We start from the raw sequence: 22,500 nt of genomic DNA on the forward strand, positions 1-22,500 counted from the left end.
CACGTTCACTCACTCCCTCAAACACTATCACACACCCTTTCATATATCACCTCTCTCACTCACTCAAACATGACCACTCACTCATTCATATATCACCTCTCACTCACTATCTCACTCTTATACACACTCACTCACTCAAACATGACCACTCACTCATTTATATATGACCTCTCTCACTCACTAACTCACTCAAACATAATCTTTCACTCATTCATATATCACCTCCACCCTCACTCACTTGAAAAATCTCTCACACATTCATATATCACCTCTCTCACTCACTATCTCACTCACTCACTTAAACACGATCACTCACTCGTTCATATATCACCTCTTACTATCTCACTCTTATTCACACTCACTCACTCGTTCATATATCACCTTTCACTATCTCACTCTTATTCACACTCAAACAATCTCTCACTCATTCATATATCACCTCTCTCACTCACTATCTCACTCAAACTTGATCACTCAATCATTAATATATCACCCCTCACTCACTATCTCACTCTTATACACACCCACTCACTCAAACATGACCACTCACTCATTCATATATCACCTCTCTCACTCACTATCTCACTCAAACACGATCACTCAATCATTCATATATCACCTCTCACTCACTATCTCACTCTTATACTTACTCAACTTACACTTACTCAAACAATTTCTCACTCATTCATATATCAGCTCTTTCACTCACTAACTCACTCTTATACACACTCACTCCCTCACTCAAACATAATCTCTCACTCATTCATATATCACCTCTCTCACTCACTATCTCACTCTTATACACACTCACTAAAACATAACTTCTCACTAATTCATATATCACCTCTCTCACTCACTAACTCACTCTTATACACACTCACTCACTCAAACACGACCACTCACTCATTCATATATCACCTCTTTCACTCACTATCTCACTCTTATTCACAATCGCTCACTCACTCCCTCAAAAATGATTACTCACTCATTCATATATAACCTCTCTCACTCACTATCTCACTCTTATACACACTCACTAAAACATAATTTCTCACTAATTCATATATCACCTCTCTCACTCACTAACTCACTCTTATACACACTCACTCCCTCACTCAAACATAATCTCTCACTCATTCATATATCACCTCTCTCACTCACTAATTCACTCTTATACACACGCACTCAAACATAATCTCACTCATTCATATATCACTTCTCTCACTCATTGTCTCACTCTTATTCACACTCACTCAAACACTATCACTCACTCATTCATTTTACCTCTCTTACATACATACTCAAACACACATTCACTCACTCATTAATACGCTCTCTCTCACCTACTTGATTACTCTTTTACTCCCATACTCACTCACTCAAACATGATCACTCACTCTTATACACACTCACTCACTCAAAAACAATCTCTCACTCATTCATATATCACCTCTCTCACTCACTATCTCACTATTATACACTCACTCACTCAAAAACAATTTATATATTACCTCTCACACTCACTAACTCACTCTCATACCCACTCACCCTCACTCACTCAAACATAACCACTCACTCATTCATATATTACCTCTTTCATTTACTTACTGTCATACACACACATTCACTCACTCATTAATATGCTCTCTCTCTCACTTACTTGATTACTCATTTACTATCATACTCACACATTCACTCACTCAAACATGACCACTCACTCATTCATATATCACCTCTCTCACTCACTACCTCACTCAAACACGATCACTCAATCATTCATATATCACCTCTCACTCACTATCTCACTCTTATACTTACTCAACTTACACTTACTCAAACAATTTCTCACTCATTCATATATCACCTCTTTCACTCACTATCTCACTCTTATTCACAATCGCTCACTCACTCCCTGAAAAATTATTACTCACTCATTCATATATCACCTCTCTCACTCACTATCTCACTCTTATACACACTCACTAAAACATAATTTCTCACTAATTCATATATCACCTCTCTCACTCACTAACTCACTCTTATACACACTCACTCCCTCACTCAAACATAATCTCTCACTCATTCATATATCACCTCTCTCATTCACTATCTCACTATTATACACTCACTCACTCAAAAACAATTTATATATTACCTCTCGCACTCACTAACTCACTCTCATACCCACTCACCCTCACTCACTCAAACATAACCACTCACTCATTCATATATTACCTTTTTAATTTACTTACTGTCATACACACACATTCACTCACTCATTAATATGCTCTCTCTCTCACTTACTTGATTACTCATTTACTATCATACTCACACATTCACTCACTCAAACATAATCACTCACTCATTCATATAACACCTCTCACTCACTTCCATACACTCACCTACATTCTCACTTACCCTCATATTCACACGTTCACACTCTCACAATCATACTTATACTCAGATTCTCACATGCTCACTCAGTCACTCGCTTAAACACATGCTCATGTTTAGCAACTGATCATAGCTACACTATGAATGCATTTACACCTTGCATCAATGAGTGACTGGATCACATTCAGAATTCTCGGGAACCTGACCTCACCCAAGTTAATGGGTCTGAATGCAATCAAATCCTCACAGAGGTGTCCTAACATCAAATGCATTAATACTTTAGTGTGAAAGCCATATTTAAAGTCTAGTGCATCACTAGCTGTCTCTCTCTCTCTCTCTCAGGTCAGATCCCTGAAGCTGAGCCCTGCTCCCTTCATTTCCCCGACGGGTCCGAGTGGAGCCACTGCCAAGATGTTCAGCACCAAAAGGTCAGGAAAGTGACATCACTGCTTTATTTTTTTATTTTCTCGTTGTTGTTGTTCCTCGTGGCCCTTTGCGGACGGAGCCAAAAAATGCTGTGAACCTTTGGGCAGACCTTTTGCGAAGGCTCCGTCAGCTGATCTGTAGTGACATTTGAGGCCTAGTTTCTTTTTTTGTGTGTGTATGTGTGTGATTCAGCCGCTCCAGAGGAAGAAGGCTCGGTTAGTCCAGGTCTGCGCATTAGCTCTCGCCTGTTAGCCAGCGCTAAGACTGTCAGAACAAACACAACACGGTCTGCTCTATAAATACACTGACACACCCACTCCTTTAGAAACAGACTCTCAGGGTAAAGGTCTGCAGATATATGTCTTTTTGGTTACAGTTCTGTAGGCTTGATTCTCACGAGCCAGGCTTTGGATCAAACTCATTGTCAGTTTTGCAGTTACGCTGCCAGCTCTCTCTCGCGCTACCTGACTTTGTTACTGAGCTTGAATGACAGCTCAGATCCCCAGATGTTTTTCAGTGCAGTAAACACACATATTTTGTCTGGACTCTCACTCAAACTCATTAGGGGACCCTAAAGCACTTCTGGGAAAAAGACAAACAACAAAAATACACCCTCATGGGTTGTGGATGTCAGAACTGCACACATCTTTTTTTTTTTTTTTTTAAGAAGTGAGTGTGTGAAATTGTCCACAACTGAGACTGTGTAAATATTTGAAATTGTCCACAGGTGTGTGTGTATGTGTGTGTGTTGGTGTGTGTATCTGTCTGTCTTGCTAGCCAATGAAGGCGTTTGATAGCTACCAAGATCTAGGCAGTTAGTGTTCTCCTCCAAGCGTGTTCAGCTGTGGTGTGTTGGCTGCAGTGTAACCGTGCATTGATGCCTGGTGGCAGGCATCACAGACTCAGAGGAAGCTTACAGTGTTTTGGATGGGAGTTGTGTTGGCATTGTATTGACATCTAAATGGGGGAGGAGACCCCCCTATATGGGTCACCACACACTGCACACGTGCTGTCCACACTAATTTATCACAGCTCTGATAAAAACAGAGGAGAAATTAAACCCAGGAATGCATCGTCCTTGATAAAAACAGTGGTGGGAGCCTGGAGGGGGGCTTATGTGAAGAAATCATATTATAATTCAGCACAGGATGTGCTCACACTGCTACAGAACGCTGTGTGCTGGAGTGGCTTTGGCTCAGTCATACGTTTCTCTGCACTGACACTGAACACTGCTGCACTGATCCAGCAATGCAGCTGTAAGGTAAGTGGGGGGTTCCTGAAGCATGGGGCTACATGGCTACATCTGAGAAATACAAGCATAGGTTCAGGGTGTGAGTCTGAAGAGTTCCTACTTTACACTCTCTACTCAGTGTTGGCAAGATGGGTATAAAGTGAGTGAGTGAATGACTTTGTGAACATGTTACAGAGTGATAATTAATGTGACTGAATGAGTGATTATATATTTGGGTGAGTGAGTGATAATGTGTGTTTGTTGAGTGGGTGAGTGAGGGTGTATATGATTGAGTTTGTGAGTATGTATATGAGTGAGTGAGTGAATATGTATCAGTGAGTTACAGAGTGATAATTAATGTGACTGAGTGAGTGATTATATATTTGGGTGAGTGAGTAATTATGATTTTTGAGTGGGTGAGTGAGGGTGTATGTGAGTGAGTGAGTGAATATGTAAGTGGATGTATATGTATGAATGTGAGTAAGTGATTATATAATTTGGTGAGTGATTATGTATGTTTTTTGAGTGAGTGAGTGAGGGTGTGAGTGAGTGAGTGAATGAATATGTATGAGTGAGTGAATATGTGACTGAATGTATATGCATGTATGTGAGTAAGTGATTATATATTTTGGTGAGTGATTATGTATGTTTTTTGAATGAGTGAGTGAGGGTGTATGTGAGTGAGTGAATATGTATGAGTGAGTGAATATGTGAGTGGATGTATGTGTATGTATGTGAGTAAGTGATTATATATTTTGGTGAGTGATTATGTATGTTTGAGTGGGTGAGTGAGGGTGTATGTGAGTGAATGAGTGAATGAATATGTATGAGTGAGTGAATATGTGAGTGGATGTATATGCATGTATGTGAGTAAGTGATTATATATTTTGGTGAGTGATTATGTATGTTTTTTGAGTGGGTGAGTGAGGGTGTATGTGAGTGAGTGAATATGTATGAGTGAGTGAATATGTAAGTGGATGTATATGCATATGTGTGAGTAAGTGATTATATATTTTGGTGAGTGATTATGTATGTTTTTTGAGTGGGTGAGTGAGGGTGTATGTGAGTGAGTGAATATGTATGAGTGAGTGAATATGTAAGTGGATGTATATGCATGTGTGTGAGTAAGTGTATATATATTTTGGTGAGTGATTATGTATGTTTTTTGAGTGGGTGAGTGAGGGTGTATGTGAGTGAGTGAATATGTATGAGTGAGTGAATATGTAAGTGGATGTATATGCATGTGTGTGAGTAAGTGATTATATATTTTGGTGAGTGATTATGTATGTTTTTTGAGTGAGTGAGTGAGGGTTTATGTGAGTGAGTTTGTGAGTGAGTGAGGGAATATGTATGAGTGAGTGAAAGAGTGAGTGAGTGAATATGTATGAGTGAGTGAGTGAGTGAATATGTGAGTGGATGTATATGCATGTATGAGTAAGTGATTATATATTTTGGTGAGTGATTATGTATGTTTTTTGAGTGGGTGAGTGAGGGTTTATGTGAGTGAGTATGTGAGTAAAGGAGTGAGTGAGTGAGTGAATATGTCAGTGGATGTATATTCATGTATGAGTAAGTGATTATATATTTTGGTGAGTGATTATGTATGATTTTTGAGTGAGTGAGGGTTTATGTGAGTGAGTGAGTGAGTGAGTGAATATATGTGAGTGAAAGAGTGAGTGAGTTAATATGTATGAGTGAGTGAGTGAGTGAATATGTATGAGTGAGTGAATATGTGAGTGGATGTATATGCATGTATGTGAGTAAGTGATTATATATTTTGGTGAGTGAGTGAGTGAGTGAGTGAATATGTGAGTGGATGTATATGCATGTATGTATGTGAGTAAGTGATTATATATTTTGGTGAGTGATTGTAAGTTTTTTGAGTGGGTGAATGAGGCTGTATGTTAGTGAGTGAGTGAATATGTATGAGTGAGTGTGTGAGTGAAAGAGTGAGTGGGTGAATATGCATGTATGTATGTGAGTGAATGAATATATATATATATGAGTGAATATGTGAGTGGATTTATATGTCACTGAAGCCGTCCCCTACACACACACCCCTCATGCCTTTAATTAAAATCCCTTCAAGACAGCTCTCTGCTTTCCATTACACTGGGACAAGGTCCGGATCAGAGGCGGATGAGGTAAATCTGGGAATGATGTCTTTACAGAACAGACAACAGGCCGCGGCAGTGCAGAAGCATCTCTGTCACACTGGTTAATAACTCAGTCTCATAACACCCTCATTCACAGAATTAAGGAGGTAAAGTAGGAGGAGCTTTGAATATACTTTGAATCTTTCCTCAGCAAATGGGGGAGGGGGGGCAGTTTCAGCAACTCGTTATAAAAACTTCCCTCTCTATGAAAAACAAGGGACCCTAATTCTCCTAGGGGTCCAAGTAATTTGGATCTGCTCTGTGCTGGAGATAAGCTCAGCTCTAATGAGTCTCGCCAGTGTTTACATCCCGAAATGGCTGTGGGCGCTAAAACCCGGTCCCTTTCCCAGGCAACCTTAGGCACCAGGCTCATTACCGACCCATCATCTCTTAGCCCTCCAGAACCCGGACTGAGCTCCACTATCTTCCGTGTCGCTTATAATCCAGCAGCTCTGGGTTTGACCTCAGGAAGCAAGCGACTCGGTTCTCAGTGGCTGAGACGAGGCATAATGAGACAGGGGGGGTCTGCCTCGGAAGTCATTATTATGTGCTGTCTGTCCTCGGCTCATGCGTCCTCAGACATGGATGCTAGTTATGGCTAAAGGAAGAAGAGCCGTGCAGGCCCTGCCAACCCTTCCCACGTTCTTCAACCTTGCTAGGGTGAAAAGCAAGTTGCGCTGTCAAACTCACGGAAACCAGCAGGAGCCAGATGCAGTACGAGAGCAACACAAATTGCTGAAGCTTGTGTGAAATTGAGAATGTCTGACATGAAGCAGTGACTGGCATGTGCGTTAATCAAGACCTGTGTCATGGTAGGAATCCCTCCCCCTCAATGTATTAACTGTAATATAAAGATCTCCATCAAACCTGGTATGACAAAAGACGCTACAAACGAGAATGAAGGCTTATGCCAGCCTTACACCAAACGACTTTCAAACAATTTCACTGTCGCAGACGATTTTAAAACGTCGGAGTATGATCATGTGAGTCTTGCTGGAGTTGCATGGTGTTCCTGTCGTCTATATCGTTTAGTTTTAGAGGATCAGGAGAGCAGTTAAACCATGTTCCTCTGATCTTAAATATTTTCCAGTGCTTGTTCAAGGTTGATTCCTCCGAACTGTGTCTGCTGCAGTTGTTAAGAAGTCTCTCAACAAGACGCCCATTGAGACTCAAATGCAAATGTACACCTGGTGTTAAAAGGTGAAGGAAACTTAAGTAAGCAGAATAGGATAAGATTTACATGGGCCTTCACTATCCTGAATGGAACAGAAAAGAAGAAATGAATCTAAATAAGAATGTTGCTTACAAGCAACACGTTGCCTACAGGCAACACTAGGAAAACACTCATAGGAATGACCACTGTTCCATGAAACCTCAATGGTTCTTGCCCTTAAACCCTTTTCTTTGAAGGTTCAAACCTCAAATAATTTTCACATGACATTGAGCAGTTAGCCTGCAAAGTAGCTGACAAGCAACTTCACCTATACATTACCTCGCCATCATGATATACCTCCACCTGATCCTGACCTTCGGCGTGTATAATTACCACCGCAGAACCCACCTCCCAGGGGATCTATGTGCAGATTGACATCAAGGGCCTTGCTCTTGATTATTTATGTATGCAGAAGCGGAGGAAGCAAGCTGCCTCCCAGGGAGCGCAAGTCCTGCTGGGATATTTAACCCCCCACAAGGGCGAGTTGATCCAATCAGGCACAGGGGGAATGGTGGCTGATGTTCTATCAGAGCTGCCTGATTGACCTTGGGATTGGGGAAGTCTGCAGATTTGGGTGAAGGGATTTTTGAAGTGAGTGCCCTTAATCAAAGACATCAAAGGCTTCAATGGGAAGACGTTCCTCCATCAGATCTCTCTTGCTCTATCTCTCTCTCTTTCTCTTGCTCTGCCTGGGTATGAACCCCTCTTGAGGTTCTCCTCCCAGTAGAGTGTACTGATTGGAGCTTTGAGCAATCTCTTGACCAACTGGTAGGGATTTGATTAGCATTAGCATGATGTGGGCTACCTTGGCCAGTGGGTTTCCAGGCTCTAGGTAGGTTATTTTTCCCAAACAAAGCTGGATGTCGGACATGGAGTGTTTTCCTGATTGACCTTTGAGATTGTGGAAAAGCAAACTTGAGGATTTGAGTGAAGGAACCTTGGAAGGAATGCTTTTAGTCTAGGGTGACCAGATCTGAGATGGTGAAAAAGAGGACACGTCTCCGGGGGGGGGTGTACGACTACTGACGTGCAGACTGACCAATTAAATGTTTACAGAGAAGGTTATCGACCAATACCGGTAGCTCTACAGTCAGACCGTCCAATCAGAAGATTTTAGGCTACTTCACCACGCCCCCTTCTCACTCGAGCGAACCAATCGGAGTAGGGGAGGGCGTGACTAGTTTGTGAACGAAACTTCTCAAAGTTCTATGTAAGCTCTAGAAAAACAAAATCCCAGATGTTTGTGAAATTCCGCCCAGACATTTTTTTAAGTCTAAAAAAGAGGACATGTCCAGGTAAAAGAGGACATCTGGTCACCCTATTTAATCAGAAAATGTTCCTCTATCAGTTCTCTCTCTCTCTGGGTCTGTCCCAAAACCTAGTGAGCTGTCGACATAGAGAACATTTTTGTCACGGTGTGCACACTACCAACATGTCATCTGTCCCAATTGTTAGACACCTAAAATACTTTGTTTACTGAGATACCTTAATCTGGCTGAATTCGACGGCAGCAACAAAACCTTCCTCAGCTGCGAAGCACAACTCATGTCTATTTCGCTATTCTTCCAGAGCAAAAATAATTAAACTTGGCATAAAATCAGGAAGAGCAGAATCCTCTGCAGGCAACACTAGCCACTGAGGGAAGTAAACACTGGTTGCATGATTTCTAACTACAGGGTCTTAATAGCCTGCCTCATGAGGACAGACGACCTAAACAGTTGTCTACGGAGGCAGTGCCAAGCTCAGGGAGCTTACTAGGATTTTGGAAAGACCTCTTTCACCCAGGTTCTAAACCACCTGTTCCCACTCTTGTGTTTTCTGACTGGTGCTTTGAAAAATGTCTTGGCCATTTGTTAGATAGGGCTTTGATTAGCATCGCATCTGTGCTAACACACGTATCATTTCTCTTAGCTTCTGGTCAACAAAGACTTGGAGGGATATTTTTTTTGAGTCGGGTCAGGGATGAACAATAGATTGGCTGAGGTTCTGTCAGACCTCCCCTCATTGACCTTGAGATGGCAAAGGGCTAGTGGTAAACAAAGCCCCTGGACTGACGGAACACCCACTTCAACCACTACTTCACCTATGTTTATGTGTGTGAATGCTATCAAATTCTCACAGCAATGTTCCAGCATTTCGAGTAAAGCCTTCCTAGGAGAGTAGAGACTTACTGAAACTAAGGGGGCACACTACCAATGAATACTCTTGATTTCAGAGGAAACCCTGGATGAATAAATGTTCATAAACCCTGAGACACAAATGTGGATGATTAAATACTATGCGGCTTATTCTAGATTTGTTTTTTTGTGAGGGGCTGCTTTTGCTAATGAGTTTGCTCTCTGTGGTGCATCCTTTCATAATATTAGACCACTGTAGTATAATCTTAATCAGATTATTAGTCTGTGGGATGGCTTTTTTTCTCAGAATCTCAGAGTAAGGAGGATCTCTGCCGTTGCATAATGAGTTGTATGTTTGGTAGAGAGAGAGAGAGAGAGAGAGAGAGAGAAAGAAAGCAGGCTAGATGAGGATAAGGATCTCTTTCTCTCTCAGCCAGGGCCCTGTCAGGTAGGAGATATAAAAGATTTAGATGGCACAGACGTGACAGATGCTCTCACTGCAGGAGCTGCACACCGACACTAAAGATCATCCTGATTAATCTGGGTTAAAGGAGACATCCACTGGAATTAATTCCATTATACCTGCAGCAAGTTCCTTAATCAATCAGTTCACTGCTATGAGGCTTTCATTAATGCATAAAGTACCTGTCAGAAATAGGAACATCCCAATGTATAAGTTGGCTCAAGTTTCAAGTTTTTAATGCCTTTGGAAGTATTTGTAATGTAGTCACCCACATTGAGCAGTCTGACGTTCCTCCACAAGGGGGAGTCACTCAAAGGCAACAAACAGCCACGAACACACAGACAGGAGCTGACAGATGCATGTTTTTTCAGGAACAGTTTTCAAAATGAAGAAGGAATAAATAGTTAATTATCAGAACGTGTTGAGTTACTCAGTATTGTGTCTTATGTGACATCTACAAAATTCTCATAAGGCTTAACAGCTTATAGACTAGAACAGTGCCACTACAGGAAGTGTCAATGCCTTGCGATGGACTGGTGTCCGGAAAGAATGAATTAATGAATAAAAGGCATATAAAGTGAAGATAGCAGAGAAAATAGGTGTAAGACAGAGTTATTTAAACAGTGGGTCACAGGTGAGAGTGCAAAAAATAGATATTTAAATGACTGTGTCATAAAACATTTTCATTTCATACTCTGTTGTTTTCATATTTTTCACAATCTAATATTGTAACGCTGGTTTGTTTTATTTTATAATAAAAAATCAACATTAGTGTCAGGTGAGAAAAGAGCCCCCCGAGCAGGAGTGTGTGTGTTCTGTGCCGAAAAGAGACGATATTATTGTAAGGTGTTGCATTTGGTGGTAGTGTAGTGTCACAGTCAGACAGCTCCAGGGACCTGGAGGTTGTGGGTTTGATTCGGTGACTGTCTGTGAGGAGTGTGGTGTGTTCTCCCTGTGTCTGCGTGGGTTTCCTCCGGGTGACTGTCTGTGAGGAGTGTGGTGTGTTCTCCCTGTGTCTGCGTGGGTTTCCTCCGGGTGACTGTCTGTGAGGAGTGTGGTGTGTTCTCCCTGTGTCTGCGTGGGTTTCCTCCGGGTGACTGTCTGTGAGGAGTGTGGTGTGTTCTCCCTGTGTCTGCGTGGGTTTCCTCCGGGTGACTGTCTGTGAGGAGTGTGGTGTGTTCTCCCTGTGTCTGCGTGGGTTTCCTCCAGGTGTCTGTCTGTGAGGAGTGTGGTGTGTTCTCCCTGTGTCTGCGTGGGTTTCCTCCGGGTGACTGTCTGTGAGGAGTGTGGTGTGTTCTCTCTGTGTCTGCGTGGGTTTCCTCCGGGTGACTGTCTGTGAGGAGTGTGGTGTGTTCTCCCTGTGTCTGTGTGGGTTTCCTCCGGGTGACTGTCTGTGAGGAGTTGGTGTGTTCTCTCTGTGTCTGCGTGGGTTTCCTCCGGGTGACTGTCTGTGAGGAGTGTGGTGTGTTCTCCCTGTGTCTGCGTGGGTTTCCTCCAGGTGACTGTCTGTGAGGAGTGTGGCGTGTTCTCCCTTTGTCTGTGTGGGTTTCCTCCGGGTGCTCCGGTTTCCTCCTACAGTCCAAAAACACACATTGGTTGGTGGATTGGCGACTCAAAAGTGTCCGTAGGTGTGAGTGTGTGTGTCTGTGTTTCCCTGTGAAGGATTGGCGCCCCCTCCAGGGTGTATTACCGCCTTGCGCCCAATGATTCCAGGTAGGCTCTGGACCCACCGCGACCCTGAACTGGATAAGAGGGTTAGAGATAATGAATGAATGAAAATTAATTTTAGTTTGTTTTATATTATGACGAATGGTATGATTTGATTTTTTATTTTTATAAATATGCTGCGTTCATTCGCATACTGAAAATATGATGCATAATTTCTTTTCACTTTAGAGGGAGGTGTGGTGGCTAGTAATTATGTTTAGATATCCCTTAGGCCTATATCACAATGGAGTGGAGAAATTTAGGTTCCTATTTGACCCAAACCCACCTTGCGCCCAGTGATTCTGGGTAGGCTACGGACCCACCGTGACCCTGAACTGGATCAGGAGTTACAGACAATGAATGAATGAATGGATAAAATACTCTAAATAAAATGTCATTTTCTCGTTTCAAGTAATATTTATATGGCTCTTATTGCTGGAGGGTGGGACTTTATTCTTTAACCGAAAGCTGATTGGCTGTTATTGGTAAAGGGTGGGACTTTATCAATAAACAGAATCCATGTTCTGCGTTATGAGAAACGTTTCTGGTTTTACCTCACACAACACTGACGACCCGAAAGTGTCCCAAAAGAGCTTTTATCACGACCTCTGGGCTATTTTTACTGGCCCCAGGACGGCGGTGTCTGGAGCACTGCCCTGTGTGTGTCACTCATCCGAGTCTCAGCACAAATCTGATTGGCTGAGTAACCTCACGTGTGATATGCAGAAACACATGTGATTAGTCTGAGTTCCCTGGAGCGCAGGTCACAGTTACAGGTCCAAATCCGGATAGGAAAGCGCCAGGGTCTGCACTCCACCTATTTGTGACCCCTATGATAGAAGATGCTAGAAATTGTATTCCTAACTGAATAGCATTATGGGCCAGAGTTATTGAATATGGGATTGCTATCGCTTCTTAAAATTGTTATCAGTCCTGTATCAATGGCAGAATGTTCTTACCGTCAGAAATAACTCCACATTTATCTCCTAGAGGATTCCTAGTCTAGAAGTTTCCAGTTACAGGACCAAGTATTGAGTGGGAAGCAATAGTAGTGGTTCTTGTTCTGACACAGAGTTTGGACACTTTTTAGTGGAACGCTGTCAGCTCAGACTTCCAAAAGTGTGGAGGTGGGCTGCAGTGTGTTATAGATTCTGTTCTTCCTACAGTCGGCCATATTCCATAGACAGTTAGGAAACATCTGCATCTAAATATTTTAACAGCAACTTTTTTGCTGGAGATTTTGGCTGAAGGTGGGTGGTGAGGCCTAAATTCCTACTCAAGAAAAAAAATATTGATACGTAGGTGAAATAACAACTTCAGCAAAAGTGAAAGTACAATACCTGACTGGAAGAACAAAACTAGCAGCACTCTACCACTACTCAGGACGTGCTGAGTAACTTCCAGAACTCCAGTGGAAGGTCTTACTACCTCCAGAATCTGTCAGCATAGAAATTTCAGATAAAAAAGTACGGAAATATAATATTTCAGACTTTCCTACAGGCGCTTGTAGAGGAGTTCAAGATTCAAGAGGCTTTATTGTCATTTCAACTATATACAGAGTACACAGTGAAGCGAAACAAAGTTCCTCTAGGACCATGGTGCAACACAAAACACAAGAACAACACAGTACAGGACGTAATGTGCAAATTATTCAGTGTGCAACAAAGCGCAGTTCCAGGTAGCACTTTTCCACTGCATGGAACCTACATGACTCTTGTCACTGGAACCGGGTAGGTTTTCAGTCCCAGCTTGCTCCGGGTTCCAGCCACGCCCAGTAGGTACTAAATGATGACGTGTAAATCCTGCAGAGCACTGATTGGCCACAGAGATCTGTTGCACCATGAAATGCAGGGCTCATTCCGATAGAAATTTCCAGTGAAAGTATAAATGATCTGTGAGAACTGGGGCACGGAACCGTGTTCAGTCCAAAAAACTAAAACAACAAGCGAATACAAGATGAGTAAACAGTGCCAAACTTTTGCTGCTAGCTGTTGTTGTGGTTTTCAAAGTCAGCGATTCCTGAGAGACTGGGTTTTGCGACTTCGCCAGCTCCATTTCGTGGGGGGAGCCCTGCCAGTGGAAAAGCGACAAGTTTAAGCGAGCCGAGCCGTGTCGTGTAGAGCCGGACCCATGCGGTGGAAAACCACCAAGAGTGACTCCACTGTAACATCAGAAAAGTTTTTTTCATGTATAAAACATGGCTCATGGATGGCACTCACACATTTGCAGTCTGAAGTACCTCCACAAGGGGACGCTATAAGAGCAGAAACATACTTGAACTTCTGTAATTGCCTCATCCTGATCAGGGCCATAGCTGGTCCAAAGACTACTGTCCATCCCAAGGCATCACAAACCCACTCAGTCACTCAAACACTCACAACTATGGACAGTCTCGCACAGATGATCTACCTACAAACGTGTGTTTTTTTGGACTGTGGGAAGAAGCCAGAGCAACTGGAGGAAACCCACGCAGGGATCAGTTGGTGATGTTCACATGTCACTCCATCACTTTTATGCCAAAATGGCATTGGATTGTGTTGTATCACTCCAGGGGACACCACAATGGCCCAATGCAATACACTCTGGTGGGCCTTGTGTTGTCGTATCCTATGGAAGCTGCACTGACTTGTGACCGGTGGGTGGCCACTGCGCTGTCCACTGTGTGGGTTAACGCCTTCTTTGATGTATTCATAGCCTGCACAACTTTGGAAATGGAATATCCCATCTGTCAGGCACCCACTATGATGCCTCATTCGAATTCACATCACCTTGCCATGAGCTTCCTGGCCTTTATTCAGCCTGAATGTGGGCGTTCCCAAGCCGTCTCCTGAGATAACAACACTTCGTAAGCAATGTACATAATGCTATACCATGACATTTGGCATATCAGTGTATGCCCCATTTAAAGTAGTTAGCGTTCACATACATTTGCATATGTACTGTAAAATTACGAATTTTTTTTCCTGTGAGTTTCATATTACAATCAGTATATGAGCCCCCTCATTAATTTCCCTGAAGCTAATTACTTTGCTAATTAGAAAACGGCAAAGGCAGGAAGGAACCTGGCTATTTTTTCCTTCCTCACACTGACTGACATTAGTCAACAGTGGTTTTCTAGCAACATATTTCAATCCACAAAGTATTTAAAGGGGGATTTCATTGATTTTTAAAAACACTTTTTTAAAATATAAACAATTTTTTGATGTCCACAAAACCATTGATATTGGTTTGATGTGAAGAAATAATAATAATATTTATATTTTTTTTTCACTTACTGTCTCACACCATCACTCACAACTGTAGAAGGATACACACTGTAAATCCTACCTACCTTATGTTTTTGGCCTGTGGGAGGAAACTGGAGCACCCAAAGCATACCCATGCAGACACAGGGAGAACACACCACTTCCCTCACATTCAATTAAAATTAAAGGTCAAGTTGCTAAAATGTCTTTCCAGCAATAGTCCTAACTCCAAAACGTCTAAATAGCACAAACACTTATGTCCATTTTTGAAAATCAGCAACCATTTCATATAGATTCAATAACGTTTACTGTCAGTTTTTATAGTAAGTCATTTTGACCTGGTATGGCGCTTGCAGAGTAAACAGCCATATTCATCAAATTAATTTAAGGACTACATTACAACTAAAAGAAATCAAGACAAAATGATCAAAATAAAATAAATAAAAAGTGCATTTTTATTTTACAAAATCTTTATCTGGGTATTAACCAGTTTTCTGGTACATATTTCAGTTCGGTTATCTGCATCACTATTCCATGCCATGCTGTCTTTGCTCTCACGACCCTATTGCTTTCTCTAGCAAACTGGCAACACAGGGTAAATAAACAATCTGATTGGCTTAATTCAGTGAAACTGTTGCCATATTAACTGGATTAAGGGTGTTAACTGTTGCAACGACTGTCTAAAAATATATATTTCATTTTAATTAATATTAATTAATTAACAGGTTTAGTTTGGTGTGTTCTCCCGGTGTCTTCATGGGTTTCCACTCATGGTCCAAAAACACACGTTGGTAGGTGGATTGGCGACTCAAAAGTGTCCGTAGGTGTGAGTGTAGGAGTGAATGTGTGTGTGTTGCCCTGTGAAGGACTGGTGCCCCCTCCAGGGTGTGATCCCACCTTGCGCCCAGTGACTCAGGGTGGGCTCCGGACCCACTGCGACCCTGAACTGGATAAGCATTTACAGACAATGTATTAATTAATTAATTAATGTTTGACAACATGAACAACGTCCATTTTGATTCCTGGTGGATGGTCTAATGGTCACTAACTTTGACCGGTACATATGGTGCCCACCAGGGGGATGATGTTATTGTGTGTTTTTTAAGATCCATCTTGCTGTCTCTTGATGCCAACCTACACAGTTTGCCACTTAAACCGTGTCCTCTCTGGTTGACTGAGAAAAGCGAGATAAACGGGAAGTTTCACCTGATAACACTGCAGCTAACAGCTGCCTGTAAGACTCTGTATGTGGTGTACTCTGTATGTTCCCTGCAGCGCTGTATATGAATTGTATGAATATGTTTGTGACTTCTGAAGGTTACTTTGCATGTTATATAACCAGGCTTCTATGCTGGTCAGAACTCCTGACGGGGAAATATAAGAGCTGTAGATTCTAGCCATAAACAGACATGTGGTTGATTTTAGTGCATGTGATGGTGTGATGGTGTGTTGTAACAATGTTTTTGAAGTACAAAGGTATTAACATGAATGAATAAATAAAAAATATTAAAACATTAATTCATTCATTGTCTGTAAGTCTTATCCACTTCACGGTTGCGGTGGGTCCGGAGCCTACCTGGAATCACTGGGTGCAATTGCTTCACAGGGTGACACACGCTCACACATTCACTCACACACTCACACCCTTGGACACTTTCGAGTCCCGCTCCGGGTGACTGTCTGTGAGGAGTGTGGTGTGTTCTCCCTGTGTCTGCATGGGTTTCCTCCGGGTGACTGTCTGTGAGGAGTGTGGTGTGTTCTCCCTGTGTCTGCGTGGGTTTCCTCCAGGTGACTGTCTGTGAGGAGTGTGGTGTGTTCTCTCTGTGTCTGCGTGGGTTTCCTCCGGGGGACTGTCTGTGAGGAGTGTGGTGTGTTCTCCCTGTGTCTGCGTGGGTTTCCTCCAGGTGACTGTCTGTGAGGAGTGTGGCGTGTTCTCCCTGTGTCTGCATGGGTTTCCTCCGGGTGACTGTCTGTGAGGAGTGTGGTGTGTTCTCCCTGTGTCTGCGTGGGTGTCCTCCGGGTGACTGTCTGTGAGGAGTGTGGTGTGTTCTCCCTGTGTCTGCGTGGGTTTCCTCCGGGTAACTGTCTGTGAGGAGTGTGGTGTGTTCTCCCTGTGTCTGCATGGGTTTCCTCCGGGTGACTGTCTGTGAGGAGTGCGGTGTGTTCTCTCTGTGTCTGCATGGGTTTCCTCCGGGTAACTGTCTGTGAGGAGTGTGGTGTGTTCTCCCTGTGTCTGCGTGGGTTTCCTCCGGGTGACTGTCTGTGAGGAGTGTGGTGTGTTCTCCCTGTGTCTGCGTGGGTTTCCTCCGGGTGACTGTCTGTGAGGAGTGTGGTGTGTTCTCCCTGTGTCTGCGTGGGTTTCCTCCGGGTGACTGTCTGTGAGGAGTGTGGTGTGTTCTCCCTGTGTCTGCGTGGGTTTCCTCCGGGTGACTGTCTGTGAGGAGTGTGGTGTGTTCTCCCTGTGTCTGCATGGGTTTCCTCCAAGTGACTGTCTGTGAGGAGTGCGGTGTGTTCTCTCTGTGTCTGCATGGGTTTCCTCCGGGTGACTGTCTGTGAGGAGTGTGGTGTGTTCTCCCAGTGTCTGCGTGGGTTTCCTCCGGGTGACTGTCTGTGAGGAGTGTGGTGTGTTCTCCCTGTGTCTGCATGGGTTTCCTCCGGGTGACTGTCTGTGAAGAGTGCGGTGTGTTCTCTCTGTGTCTGCGTGGGTTTCCTCCGGGTGACTGTCTGTGAGGAGTGTGGTGTGTTCTCTCTGTGTCTGCGTGGGTTTCCTCCGGGTGACTGTCTGTGAGGAGTGTGGTGTGTTCTCCCTGTGTCTGCATGGGTTTTTCTCCGGGTGACTGTCTGTTAGGAGTGTGGTATGTTCTCTCCGTGTCTGCAGGGGTTTTCTCCGGGTGACTGTCTGTGAGGAGTGTGGTGTGTTCTCCCTGTGTCTGCGTGGGTTTCCTCTGGGTGACTGTCTGTGAGGAGTGTGGTGTGTTCTCTCTGTGTCTACGTGGGTTTCCTCCGTGTGACTGTCTGTGAGGAGTGTGGTGTGTTCTCTCTGTGTCTGCGTGGGTTTCCTCCGGGTGCTCCGGTTTCCTCCCACAGTCCAAAAACACACGTTGGTAGGTAGAGTGGCGACTCAAAATGTCCATAGGTGTGAGTGTGTGAGTGAACATGTTCCCGCCTTGCACCCATTAATTCCAGGTAGGATCCGCACCCACCATGACCCTGAACTGGATAAGGGTTACAGACAATGAATGAATTCTACTATATTCTCTGTGTAACAAGACACAGCTGCTTTTGCCATTGTTGCTGTTGTTGTTGTTGGAGCACCTGCCGTATTAAAAACTAATCTCGAATTAATGCCTGGAATTTTACAAAATTTAATTACGTCCCCCACCTCCTCAGAACTGATGGAAGACAGGAAAGAACGGCATAAAGAGGCGAGTGTGACACGTCTTTCTTCCGTGCAGTGTTCAGGGCTTTCAGAAAGGCTGCAAATTGAACTGAGCATCGGCTGATATACCCTGACCTATATTGAAATTGCTGCGAGTCCAAATTGCCTCGGCGTACTCTGGGTGTTCTTAATGCTTCAGAGAGATGAGAGGAGAGTTGTGTTCACTTGCAAATGAGACTCAGAAATATGAACCATCTGGAACCCAGTTAAAAACTCGGCACGGGATGTGAATACAGACCAGACACTTCAGTACTTTATGTGGAAGAGATTCAAAGAGTTATGTATTCATATTCCTCACACTCACTGTCTGTCTATCTGTCTCACTAATTTATTATTATTATTATTATTTATTATGAATAATTCATTGCTTATGTTCCTGTGACATGTCACCCATGTGTGTCTCTTAAGTTCAACACACTTCAAAGAGAACACTAGTCATGTTTTCTTTGTTAGCTTACAGACACCGACCTTTCATAGCATTGTGCTGAGTGATGTGGGAAATGGAGGGCACCCCTGATGCATTTGAACTCTGTCCTCGAATGGTGGAGATGAAGATATGTTGCAAGAGACCCTTCTACTTGTGTAACCAAGTTGAACTGAGTAATTCTGCAGGTCATTTACTGAAATATATCAAAGCCCTGAAGTGAGTGGAAGTGATACTGCGAGTGGAAGTGTTATGTTGCTATTCAGGTTCCTCTGCTGTAAATATTTGATGTGGCATTTTCAGCCTCCTAGGTGTATTTTTGGAGCATGCTTTAAAAGAACATAAGGTAGGATTTTTAACTGTCAAATTACAGTTTCAAAATGACTGTGATGCTTCACTGACCTGTAGTAGGGAGATCAGTGCCTCTGTCATTGCTACTCCAAGCTCAGCACTGCAGAAACTGCACTATGTAACGTTTGGAGGAGGGTAGGAAAGAAGTCATCTCCAATGATTCCTCTACATGATGTGAAAGCCATTATACTGACACCTAGTGGTCTGGATGTAACAGAGATTCTGTATTTTCATCGTAATCATGTTTGCCCCCATGTGGGGCACCTACCCTCTGGAGCATATATTGACTCATTCAGGGATTGCAATGTAGCCAGATTCTTAATTTCATTTGTGATTAACTCTATAGAATATGACAAAGATAAAAGTATGATAAAGATTAAAATAATAATGAATTATTCAGATGAATATTTGAGGGGGGGTGGCACAATGGCACTGCAGGTAGTGTCTCTGTCACACAGCTTCTGACTGTGAGGAGTGTGGTGTGTTCTCTCTGTGTCTGCGTGGGTTTCCTCCGGGTGACTGTCTGTGAGGAGTGTGGTGTGTTCTCCCTTTGTCTGCGTGGGTTTCCTCCGGGTGACTGTCTGTGAGGAGTGTGGTGTGTTCTCTCTGTGTCTGCGTGGGTTTCCTCCGGGTGACTGTCTGTGAGGAGTGTGGTGTGTTTTCCCTGTGTCTGCATGGGTTTCCTCCGGGTGACTGTCTGTGAGGAGTGTGGTGTGTTCTCCCTGTGTCTGCGTGGGTTTCCTCCGGGTGACTGTCTGTGAGGAGTGTGGTGTGTTCTCTCTGTGTCTGCGTGGGTTTCCTCCGGGTGACTGTCTGTGAGGAGTGTGGTGTGTTTTCCCTGTGTCTGCATGGGTTTCCTCCGGGTGACTGTCTGTGAGGAGTGTGGTGTGTTTTCCCTGTGTCTGCATGGGTTTCCTCCGGGTGACTGTCTGTGAGGAGTGTGGTGTGTTCTCCCTGTGTCTGCGTGGGTTTCCTCCGGGTGACTGTGAGGAGTGTGGTGTGTTCTCTCTGTGTCTGCGTGGGTTTCCTCCGGGTGACTGTCTGTGAGGAGTGTGGTGTGTTTTCCCTGTGTCTGCATGGGTTTCCTCCGGGTGACTGTCTGTGAGGAGTGTGGTGTGTTCTCTCTGTGTCTGCGTGGGTTTCCTCCGGGTGACTGTCTGTGAGGAGTGTGGTGTGTTTTCCCTGTGTCTGCATGGGTTTCCTCCGGGTGACTGTCTGTGAGGAGTGTGGTGTGTTCTCCCTGTGTCTGCATGGGTTTCCTCCGAGTGACTGTCTGTGAGGAGTGTGGTGTGTTCTCCCTGTGTCTGCGTGGGTTTCCTCCGAGTGACTGTCTGTGAGGAGTGTGGTGTGTTCTCCCTGTGTCTGCGTGGGTTTCCTCCAGGTGACTGTCTGTGAGGAGTGTGGTGTGTTCTCTGTGTCTGTGTGGGTTTCCTCCGGGTGAATGTCTGTGAGGAGTGTGGTGTGTTTTCCCTGTGTCTGCATGGGTTTCCTCCGGGTGACTGTCTGGGAGGAGTGTGGTGTGTTCTCCCTGTGTCTGCATGGGTTTCCTCCGGGTGACTGTCTGTGAGGAGTGTGGTGTGTTCTCCCTGTGTCTGCGTGGGTTTCCTCCGGGTGACTGTCTGTGAGGAGTGTGGTGTGTTCTCCCTGTGTCTGCGTGGGCTTCCTCCGGGTGACTGTCTGTGAGGAGTTGGTGTGTTCTCCCTGTGTCTGCGTGGGTTTACTCTGGGTGACTGTCTGTGAGGAGTGTGGTGTGTTCTCCCTGTGTCCGCGTGGGTTTACTCCGGGTGACTGTCTGTGAGGAGTGTGGTGTGTTCTCCCTGTGTCCGCGTGGGTTTCCTCCGGGTGACTGTCTGTGAGGAGTTGGTGTGTTCTCCCTGTGTCTGCGTGGGTTTCCTGCGGGTGACTGTCTGTGAGGAGTGTGGTGTGTTCTCCCTGTGTCTGCATGGGTTTCCTCCGGGTGACTGTCTGTGAGGAGTGTGGTGTGTTCTCCCTGTGTCTGCATGGGTTTCCTCCGGGTGACTGTCTGTGAGGAGTGTGGTGTGTTCTCCCTGAGTCTGCGTGGGTTTCCTCCGGGTGACTGTCTGTGAGGAGTGTGGTGTGTTTTCCCTGTGTCTGCATGGGTTTCCTCCGGGTGACTGTCTGTGAGGAGTGTGGTGTGTTCTCCCTGTGTCTGCATGGGTTTCCTCCGGGTGACTGTCTGTGAGGAGTGTGGTGTGTTCTCCCTGTGTCTGCATGGGTTTCCTCCGGGTGACTGTCTGTGAGGAGTGTGGTGTGTTCTCCCTGTGTCTGCGTGGGTTTCCTCCGGGTGACTGTCTGTGAGGAGTGTGGTGTGTTCTCCTCACAGACAGTCACCCGGAGGAAACCCACACAGACACAGGGAGAACACACCACACTCCTCACAGACAGTCACCCGGAGCGGGAATCGAACCCACAACCTCCAGGCCCCTGGAGCTGTGTGACTGCGACACTAATGATTATGTGACTGAACACATCATGTTCTCACTGCAGTGTTCCAGTGTGTAGCATAAAAAATTCTCTGATTCATTCAATGATTTCAAGACTGAACACTGGCACCTTGAACAACTTAATGAAGCCTTTATATTTCCTTTGATGCTTCCACGTTTCCTTTTCTCACGTTGCCGTTGCTGTTGCAGTTGCTCGATGATGTGTGGAAGCATGTTTGTCAAGCGTGGAAATTGTTCGCTTGAAAGGAAGCCTGTTCAAAGCTGGAGTCGATGCGGCAAAAGAAGGCCTTTAAACATGTTTGCTTTCATCCCCGGCGGATTGCATTCAGTGCAGATCACACACTGGGGCAGCCTGCAAATGACATTTGGCATCAAACCTTACGCAAGCATGCATTTGTATCTGTTATTGTATCTTTATTTTTTTATTGAAAAGCTGTTTTATTTATTTATTTTCTCCAGCAAGGGGAAGAGAAGTGCTGAAGGAATGTGTCTCTAACATCTCAGAGGAGCTAAGACTACAACAATTCTCCACTCACAGCACTTCGAAGAAGCCTTTCGCTCATGCTGGGGCTACAGGAAACCATTGGCAATAGATAGTGCTCTGATGAAAAATAGTTATGTATCTGGGAGACGAAGCCATCCATCTTTTCCTGGTGAGCGAGGCTATTAGCAGAACTTCTCAAGGTCAGGTTTTAGATAATGCAAGTCAACATGCTGATTTATCTGAGGTCCTAGAGGCATTAGATCCGGAATCGTAATAATAGATGTAGTACAGGGTGCTCTAGCAGTGCAAGGACATCAGAGAGGCCTTCTGTTTTTCAGATTCCTATCTGGAAGTGTTCTCATTTTGGGAATGCTCATGTTACTGT

At 44.3% G+C, this 22,500-nt stretch overlaps 1 protein-coding gene across 1 annotated transcript in view; it reads left to right on the forward strand.

Annotated features, from left to right (window-relative positions):
• Positions 1-2,742: 2,742 nt before the first annotated feature.
• oxr1a (oxidation resistance 1a) overlaps positions 2,743-22,500 on the forward strand; it is a 204,663-nt gene continuing 184,905 nt past the window's right edge. The window contains exon 1 of the mRNA XM_066645433.1: positions 2,743-2,822. Coding sequence (XP_066501530.1) covers positions 2,806-2,822 — 17 coding nt within the window. The 5' untranslated portion in view covers positions 2,743-2,805. The remainder of the gene's footprint in view (positions 2,823-22,500) is intronic.

This window comes from Hoplias malabaricus, chromosome 1 (assembly GCF_029633855.1).
Source record: "Hoplias malabaricus isolate fHopMal1 chromosome 1, fHopMal1.hap1, whole genome shotgun sequence".
Taxonomy (NCBI): Eukaryota; Metazoa; Chordata; class Actinopteri; order Characiformes; family Erythrinidae; genus Hoplias; species Hoplias malabaricus.